Source organism: Notothenia rossii (genome assembly GCF_949606895.1).
Source record: "Notothenia rossii genome assembly, chromosome: 1".
NCBI lineage: Eukaryota > Metazoa > Chordata > Actinopteri > Perciformes > Nototheniidae > Notothenia > Notothenia rossii.
This window is the reverse complement of record NC_136912.1, coordinates 11,078,819-11,088,252: the sequence shown is the minus strand read 5'-3', so window position 1 is coordinate 11,088,252 and position 9,434 is coordinate 11,078,819. Positions and strand designations below refer to the sequence as shown.

Here is a 9,434-nt window from a genome sequence, read left to right as displayed (position 1 = left end):
TAAAAGCTGAGATTTATTTTGGTTTCTGTGTATTTATGTAATTGTTGTGAATTATTGGGCACATTTTGAACATGCCACTTGAACAGTTGTCATTTTATGAGGTAGGTTAGGCTACACCCAGCATAAACATAATTCAGTCTGACAGAACAGACTTGTATAATGAATACAACGGCAGGTAATACAACTGTGTTGAATCAAAGGTTATGGTCATTTAGGATGCTTTAGGTTGTGCTGTTGTTGTTGGACAAAAGAAAACAACTTCCCCACCCCTTTCACATAATGTAGGGTAGATTAACTATTGGAAACCCAGTATAATGCAATACATTTCATTATAATCATACATTATTTTACAGAGTTCTAATCTAGATTCTCATTAACATGACGATTAAGTAAATTAAGTCAACCTAAACACAATACAAGTGCAAAATAGTGGTGTAGAGTTGAACTCACAAGTCAATCAATAAAATTGTTGATTGGCAACTGATTTGATAATATGCTATTTTTCAGGGAAAAAAGCAAAACACGTTGCAACAGTCGTGAAGATTGCAGTTCCTTTTTGTCCCATGTGATGGTAATCTCTATAATCTTTTGGTTTTGGACTGTTAGTCATACAGAACAAGCTATTTTGTCTGCCACAAAAGCCAATGAGGTAATTGCTTTGTTTTTCTGTGAGTTTGGAGGTTTTAAAATACCTCAAGTGACTTTACATCCTCCAGTTTAAATGAACACATGGTGTGAGCATACATTTTATAAGTCTATAGCAGACGGAGTGCTTTGAAATGACATTTAGACATTTTTAATTGGTAACACAATGGTTAATCAGAAAATGTATGGAAAGATGTATGAACGTTGGTTTTAATTATAAGGAAAGCAGGGGAAAACGATTGTTTTTATTGTTTAGACGGCATTGCTGATATGCAGATCAGCAAGGTTATTTTTATAGATCAAAACAAATATTTGAAGGGGGTTTGTTTTAACAGCACCACAACATACTGCCTATGATCACAGCTTTAAATCAGAGACCAAGTTTCAACAAGACCAGTTTTGTCTTTATAAAAAATAGGATTTATTGCAGGATTTTATATTTGACTTAATTAGTACACATCAAATAGACGTAACAAAGCAGTTGTTGTGCTTGTTGAGAGTTGTATTCAGAGTCAAAGCAAGCTACCATCACACACATGCACATCCTCCAGCTATCCACGAACATTACATTTGTTCCACACTGTTAACCCATGGCCGCACACAGCAATAGGCATTCATAGATGTACATTTGCTAGAATAGTTAATGAGATGGCTGGGGGTTATCTAGTCGACCCGTGCTGTTAGTTCTCTGAGCCGTTCATCTGTCAGCCTTGTGTTTACAGAGGCAGGAAGGTGGAAGCTTGGGGAGGAGGAAGAGGCAGGCTATTAGAAGTCCCTCACTTAGTTTGTGGTGTTAATGACAGATCCAGGGCCTTGGCAGTGGCCCTTCTGTCCTCCTGGTGCTGTTCATGTTCAAAGGAAAATACATGCCAACGTCATCTGGGGCTCCCTGGGGTTGACTTGTGTGGCTCTAAATCACCGCTTTGCTCTTGTTTTTCCAGCAAGAGGAGGAGTGTTAGCGCATACTTCAGTCAGCTGAAGGTAAGAGGTTAAGCACACAGCCTCTTCACTAGCTTCCTCTCCTTTTTTTAACATCATTTCCTTCATACTCTCACACATGCAAAACAAGGCAGGGAAACATGTAGAGTAAATCACGACTGTTTGCGTTGTAGGTGTTTGGTGGTCGGAAAGACATGGATTCATTGAAGAAGGAGCTAGAGGAGGAGCTGAAGCTCAGTACTGACGACCCGACGAGCCACGCGTGGTACCACGGCCCGCTGAGACGAGAGGTGCTCAATGGATCCTGCTATTATCACTGTGTTTACACTTTCACCACATTTTTAAACACACTAATTGTAGAAATAAATAGTTTTTTAGTTGGGAATTGTGCCTGTTCACCTTCTTGTGCAGCTCAATAGCTCTCTCACGTCTGCACGAATAAATGTTAAGGAAGAAGCCACTTAGCTTAGCATAAAGAAATAGGTAGCATGGCCATGTTAAAGATAACAACATGCATGTACCAGCACATCTAAAGTGACTCAAGCATACAAAAAATATTTCTTGGAGCCTTGTTAAAAAGTTCTGCAACTGTTAAGCATTTTTTACACTTGAGTTTTGTACAGATTAAGCAAACAAAACATTTAACCTAGTGAGCTTTAGATGAGCTGATTTTGTGACTTTTGAACAGAACCATGATAGCTGTTTCCCTTGTATCCAGTATTTATGCTAATCTAAGCTAAGGGAACTTCAGTTTAACTCACTCAGTTGCCAGCTTTTAAGATACTCACTTAAAACTAATGCAGTCTAACACCAAAGTCTTAACACCAAAGTCTTGCAATGTATCCGGCCCTCGGACTGTTGATGACTAAACATGCTGACTTGTCTCCAGGCTGCAGAGTCTCTGTTTGAAAGGGACGGAGACTTCCTGGTCCGAGATTCGAACTCCTCCCCCGGGAACTACGTTTTGAGCTGCTTCTGGAAGAATGGGCCCATGCACTTTAAGATCATAAGAGTGATCCTTCGTCCTAAAAAGGTGTTTCTATGTTATGTCTGTCCATATGCGACAGGCAGGGGAAAACAGATACATAGTTTAAATAATGAACAATGCCAATGTTAACTGGGCACAGCTTCAGATTCGTCAATTTGTATGTGTTGTTTTTTTTTAAGTGTTGGTTTGGCAAATTAAGACATTTTAAGATGCCACCTTGGGCTTAGCTGATGTTTTGCTATTTTGTTACCTGCTATGAATCCAAACGGACCTCTTCTCTTTTGCTACAATTACTGTATTTTTAGCCTCTTCGTGTTCTGAAAAGAGATTTGACCATTCCTTTAAAAACTCTGCTCGATATTTGACGTGAGTGCCTCCATCTGTGCGACAGGGCTACTCTCGGGAGCTGTTCCAGTTTGAGGAGGATCGCTTTGACAATGTACCTGCTCTGATCCGATTCTATGTGGGCGGGCGTCGGCCAATCTCCCAGGCCTCAGGCGCTGTGATCTTTAATCCAATCACACGGAGCGTTCCTCTGCGTGTCATCATCGAGCGACAGACAGACTCCTCAAGCAGCATCAGCAGTGTTAAAGGTGCAGACAGAGAAAAATACAATCAAGCCAGCAAAAGGCGCAGCTTCAGCTCCGCTCACAACGACACACTGCAGATCATCAATCCGCTTCTAAGGTGGGAAAAATCTGCTGAAATGTATTCCAGTCCACGTGAAATCCTAAAGTGCTGAAATACTACATTCAAACACATATATACTGAATACTGATGTCTTTGCTTTGCAGGAGTGGAAGTCAGCCTTCTAACTTGGAGAACGTTGGACGCAGACCTTCCCTTCAGTCTGCACAATCTGACAGCAACCTAAGAACTGGTACATTATACCTAAATGTGTCTCTCCAGCTAACCTCTAATATTATATATATAGCCACTGTGCTGTCAGGATGCTGAATCATCTTTTTTAGCAACTCATGTGAGGCGCTTCTTGCAATCCTCTGTTCTACGCGCTGCATCTATTTTTGTCAAAGCAATGTTTATTGAAAGATGAAATTATTTTTCAAGATGAGTTTTCTTTTGTTTTTTTGCCTCCTCATCCAGGGGTTCAACAAAACACTAAGCAGGAGGACACCGGCCCCGCCCCGATCTCGCCAGTGTTTCGCACAGGCAGCGAACCCCTGCTGAGCCCCCGACCACGACACTCACGCCCTGCCTTTCCAGGTGACACACGCGCACGCACGCACGCACGCACGCACGCACGCACGCACGCACGCACGCACGCACGCACGCACGCACGCACGCACGCACGCACGCACGCACACACACACACACACACACACACACACACACACACACACACACACACACACACACACACACACACACACACACACACACACACACACACACACACACTTCTCATAATTCTGCAACAATTATTTTTGTTTAGTGAGTTGTTTAAAGGAGTTGTGATTTTCAGAGGAATTTCTTTGAAAGAAATATTCCATTTCTAAAACTAACATTAGATATGATTCAACAGCTATCTATAAGAAACACTGAGAAGGTGGCTACGTTTTTTAAAGTGATGCATGGTTATGGCCTGGGAATACTTACAGGACAGGACAAAATACACACACACATGGGCGAGGCTTCACTTTCACGATAGTGCATCGAGTCTGTTTTCCTTGAACTTTTCTGGAACCAAACTTGTCCCTAAGAGTTCCAATAGCACAGCAGCACCTCCTGCAAATGTGGAGACTGCCAATGACAGACACATAACTCCCTCCTGTCCCTGCAGGTGGTGGTGTAACTTTGCGAGGCTCAGATGGACAGCTGCACACAAGAGCTCCTCCTAAACCTCTGAGAGTCTCTGTTCTCTTCCCCAACTCCATCCCCCCCCCACCCAGAGACCGGAACGTGGACCCCTCCTCTTACTACGACGAGCTTGTTGTCCAGGTAGATACCTTTTTCCTGCATTATGCTTTTTCTATTTCCTACAATCTGTAAATCATCCATGGAGAGTTTACGTCTGCTTGCTTTTGCGCCCAGGTGCCACAGAAGATAGGTCATGTGGACCGGCTGCGTGCCGAGGAGAAGTGGCAGAGCCGCGCCCGCCTCACAGAGACTTCTTTTGGCTTTTTGGAGGCAGAGAAAAACGAAGAGTCATTACAGCTGCCAGCGCTACCACAGAAGAAAGCCGAAGTGGAAGACTGGCATTTTGAAAAGCCACATGTAAGTGATACTTGTCTGGATAAAGGCTGTGTAATGTTTTAAGGATTACAACAGTGTTTTGTTAATTTTAACTCCTTAAAAGTGCAACGTGTAGTACAGAACTACCTGCCCCGTAGAAAAAAAGGGGGGAAACATTTAACCTCGAACACTGGGTCTATAATTTAAATATACAGTCACTTATTTTAAGTAACAGTAGGGCAAGAAAAAAAGTCAGGATAAGCCGGTTAGCATGTTAATCTCAGTATCTCTGCAACACAAAACTAAACGCCTTTTAAATGATGTCAACACTTTAGAGCACATGTGTCAAACTCAAGGCCCGGGGGCCAAATCAGGCCCTTGGTGGATTTAATTTCGGTCCGCTGGAAAATGTCTAATTACTATTAGATCTGGCCCCCCGGTATGTTCCAGGCACACCTTCACTCCATCCTGAGGGTTTCCGCAGCTCAGAGCCTGACCCCAAACATTGATGACCTTGCACCCAAGATGAGATGCCAAGTATCTGAACTAGCATCAGAGCAGCACACTGAGTTTACATGGATGTTTCCTGTTGTACTTTTTCTCTCACGACAACAGGGCATGTTTGGTTTTTTCTTTGAGGGAAATAGTTTTTTTGAAGCTTTGAAAAATGTAATCATAAGAAATGACTCTGGAAAAGCTGCAGATAGAGCCATAAGAAATGAATGCAACTGATTATTTAATGTTTAATGTTGTTTTTAAGGGCAATCATTTAAGCTTTGTTAGTTCCAGGTTTAATATGTGCAATAACTTCATTTCAATAAGTTCTGCAATAAACATTGAACCAGTCCGGCCCTCGACTAGTACCCATTTTTTTATTTTGGCCCACTGTGTATTTGAGTTTGACCCCCCTGCTTTACATTGCACCTTTTTAATCACATACTTTACATATTATGTTTTATGCTTACTGTCTATTTCTCGCTTTTTAAATCCTGTTTTCTCACTCAATTATTTGTCTTCAATGTCCTTATAATATGAAAAGCAGATTTTTGTAATCAATGACAGAGCTGTCAACCCAGTTTTAAACTTGTTTATGTTGCCATTTGAAAAAAGGAAATGATTAGCATCTATGCTCATGTTGTTTCTTACCTGTTACATGTCTATTTGAAGTGCTATAATCATTTATTTTATCTTGTTCAGCAAATAACTTCCTCAGAATACATTTGGTTTGAACAACTCTTTCAAAGTCTGTACATCTGCACTTTATAACAGCACAGAGGGTCAGTTGTGAATTAACGTGACGTGCTTTTTCCTCCATCCCAGGTGGAGACTGTCTCGTGTTTCCACTTGGATCAGTTTGAGTCGCTGCTCTTGCCGGAGAACAACCGACCTCTAGAGCCCGGCGTCCTGCTGGCGCTCAAAGAGCTTTTCAATCGCTCAAACGCCGACATCACCGCTATGCACATGCTCAGTATCGACTGCCAGGTAACTCTCAACCCTCTACATACTGGATGTATCTAATGTTTTTATTTGTGCGACACCTGATAAATGCAACCAAGACGATCAAATGTTTAAATTAATGCAAATATTAGCTACACTAACTATTCATGTTGCTTCTGTTAACATATTGTTCATTGTGACTCCAGCCATCTAGGACCAACTCGTGGTATCTTACATATTTACTGTAGAAGTATTTTTAAGTCCTAATACATTTTATTAAAACCTTTTACTCCCTAGCTTGATGAATATGGTCCCTGTTTTATGATATGGTGTTTTTGGTAAATTCAAAAAAACTCATTCATTAACTGAATATAAAACCTTACTGAGCATTGATTTGTGATTGTTGTCGTGCTGTAGGTTGCACGCATTGTTGGGGTGACCGATGAGCAGAAGAGGATTATGGGAGTTGGATCGGGGCTGGAGCTTGTCACTTTGCCACATGGACGCCAATTACGGCAGGATTTGCTAGAAAGGTACGTGAAGATTGCCTCATTAGAGAGGGCTAACTTGACCGTGGAGCTAGCTGGTGTGCACATTCAAACATAAGAATCTTGTACAATAAACAAGCGTAAATCAAGTTTTTGTCAAGCAAATTAGAATTAAAGAAAAAAACTTAGCAAACATTAATGAATCCACTTTTCAAAGTAAATACTGGATTCAATAAAATACAACGACAATCTCTACATTTGAACATTTAGCCTCACTGACTTCAGGTTTTTCTCCCCACTGGAAAGGAGGAAAGCTGTCCTCACATTCTGCCTTACTTAAATCGTATGCACTCTAATTATTTGTATCATTTTTAGGCATCATCTAATAGCACTGGGAGTCGCTGTGGACATCCTGGGTTGCACAGGGACTGTCAGCCAGAGGTCAACTGTTTTACATAAATTAATCTTATTGGCTCAGGCCCTGAAAGATCACGCCCACAACCTCTACTCCTTCTCAGCCGTGATGAAGGCTCTGGATTTGCCTCAGGTGGAGAAGATATGACAAATATATAGTTTAAACTAAGGTCAAATGCAAACTGGATGGAATTTACCAACACACTTGGTACGTTTGTGCTTACACATGTGCAGATAACGCGACTAGAGATGACGTGGCGAGCGCTGAGGAGGAACCACACGGAGACTGCAGTTTTATTTGAGAAGAAACTCAAACCCTTCATGAACATGCTGAACGACGGAGACGGTGAGTTTTATTTCATTCATTTGGTAGATGCTTTTGTCAGTGTGACTTTTCCCATCCAACACAAACCGGTAAAAGGGTGCTTCGGTGCAAGTACTTAGTGCTTTTTATTTGTTCAGTACGATGAAAGTAAGTGCTGGTATTGACTGTTTGTCTTCAATATCAAATCAAAAGCAGTAGGAGAAAAGCCACATTGATCTCGACTCAGGACAATTGATCAGACTTCCTGGAAGCCACAAAAGACACTGTGTGTACTCCAGAGAATCTATAAACACTTCAACGGTTCTTCTCCTTTTGAATATTAATAGCGCTGTAACCCTTCGTTTTAAAATAATACATGTAATGCGTTGAATCTGTTTTGTTCATGTGTTTTCCTGTAGACTCTGTAGTCCACGGTCCCTCAGCCGTGCCTCACCTGGTTCCCCTGCTGATGGCGATGGAGGGCGACGACCCGGTGGAGAACAGTGAGCGCGGCTGTCAGCTCCTCTTCGACGTCCTCCAATCAGCTCGCAGCGCTGCGCTCCACGCACAAGATTATCAGCAGCACGCACACACTCTGCTCACAGGTACACACAGCATTGCTCTCTCCTTAAATATACACACATCACAGCATTCTTATCCTAAATCTGTTACTATGTCAAACAAACTATTCAAGTCAGATAAAGCAAAATTCAAATATTAAATATCCTGTGTTTTTTTAACAACACATGAATGTGACCTGTTCATGAGGAGATGTTGAGTGAGGCTCCTTTTGCAGGCACTTTCTTTTTATTAAATATTTTTACCAAAGATTGCAACGAATCTCAACAATTACTGATTAGCATTATTTGGCTTGCCAAAAATAAAATAATTTAAAATCTAAGGAAAAAAGGTCCTCAGCCAATTTTACCAAATTATATAGAAAAGATATTTTGCATGTTTTAGTCGAATCAGTTATTTATACATTTCTATATTTTAGTTCATTTTTTAAATGAACTAATTCAGTCTAGGGGGTTAACTGTAATGGTTAAGTAAAACAAAGTAGAGAGGCAGACTTTATGTTCTTGACGTATACAACAGGTTGGAATAGTTCTTAATTTTCTTTGTATTGAAGGTAAAAGTGCAAGAAAATGTGTGAACTTAAATCACTGTTCTTATTGTTGTAAGTAAACATGTTTGCACTGGCAGAACATATTTTATATTATCCTAAAAAACCCATTGTAAAACTGATGTGAAATGACCTGATTCTTGGTGTCTGATGGGATGTCTGTCCCGTCCTTCAGCAGGAAGCTGGGAGCCGGTCCCCGAGCTGCTGGAGGCTTTCCGGACGGAGTTCGCCCTGCGGCTGTTCTGGGGTCAGACGGGGGCCACGGCCAGCAGAGAGGAGCGCTACGAGAAGTTTGACATGATTCTTTCTGTCCTCTCGGATAAACTGGAACCAGTGGAGCTCACCCCACAACAACCTGAGCCTCTAAACTGAGCCTCAGGAGTTCCCCGAGGGAAAGGGAAGTCAGGACTTTCTTCACTGGAGGAAATGTTTTCAGTTTAGCCTGGGTGAGAGGCTAAAGAGATCTCACATCTGAGATCACACAGACATAAAGGAACGTTTATTCTTCAAATGTGAGACACTTTAAAGCTTGTCAAGCGACGACTTAACTTATAAAAAATAGAATGATGTCTGAACTAAGAGGGCCCTGTGCAGACCTTTACTGTGAAAAGGGCTGTGTTGGTTTCAGGCGATCTGGAAATGTTTACCCAAAAACTAGCATCTGTTTACGAATGTGCATTTCTGATACTGAGACAGTGTTCACACACACACACCACTTTTTCTTTAAATACTTGTGTCCAAAGGACCATCATGATTACAACCGATTGAGTTCCCTTGTACATTACCTGCTGCTGTGAGAGGCCACACTGGAAATTGTGTTCATTTCATGTCAGTGTTTCTAAAGCAATAAATCATATTTGTGTAATGTTTGCGTGTAGTATTCCTCATAAATAATATTCT

General features: G+C 41.4%; 1 protein-coding gene across 2 annotated transcripts; it reads left to right on the top strand.

Moving 5' to 3' along the window:
- The first annotated feature begins 1,506 nt into the window (after positions 1 to 1,506).
- On the top strand, positions 1,507 to 9,403 carry sh2d3a (SH2 domain containing 3A). 2 transcript variants are annotated; one of them, XM_079693004.1, is made up of 14 exons: positions 1,507 to 1,626; positions 1,758 to 1,874; positions 2,474 to 2,617; positions 2,964 to 3,259; positions 3,367 to 3,452; positions 3,677 to 3,796; positions 4,374 to 4,531; positions 4,625 to 4,807; positions 6,086 to 6,247; positions 6,620 to 6,735; positions 7,066 to 7,237; positions 7,339 to 7,450; positions 7,828 to 8,013; positions 8,713 to 9,403. In XM_079693004.1, exons 2-14 carry the CDS (start codon positions 1,779 to 1,781, stop codon positions 8,904 to 8,906), a joined length of 2,025 nt encoding a protein of 674 aa, XP_079549130.1. In that variant the 5' UTR covers positions 1,507 to 1,626; positions 1,758 to 1,778; the 3' UTR covers positions 8,907 to 9,403. The 2 variants fall into 2 exon arrangements, with proteins under 2 accessions (XP_079549130.1, XP_079549129.1); XM_079693003.1 differs by having other exon boundaries at positions 8,710 to 9,403.
- Positions 9,404 to 9,434: the final 31 nt, after the last annotated feature.

What these genes read in the sequence shown, in the direction of transcription:
- sh2d3a (XM_079693003.1), top strand. Translation starts at nt 1,779, where the DNA reads ATGGATTCATTGAAGAAGGAGCTAGAGGAGGAGCTGAAGCTCAGTACT. An exon ending in CTCACGCCCTGCCTTTCCAG is followed by an intron (nt 3,797 to 4,373) that starts GTGACACACGCG and finishes CTGTCCCTGCAG; the next exon opens with GTGGTGGTGTAACTTTGCGA. An exon ending in CATGCTGAACGACGGAGACG is followed by an intron (nt 7,451 to 7,827) that starts GTGAGTTTTATT and finishes GTTTTCCTGTAG; the next exon opens with ACTCTGTAGTCCACGGTCCC.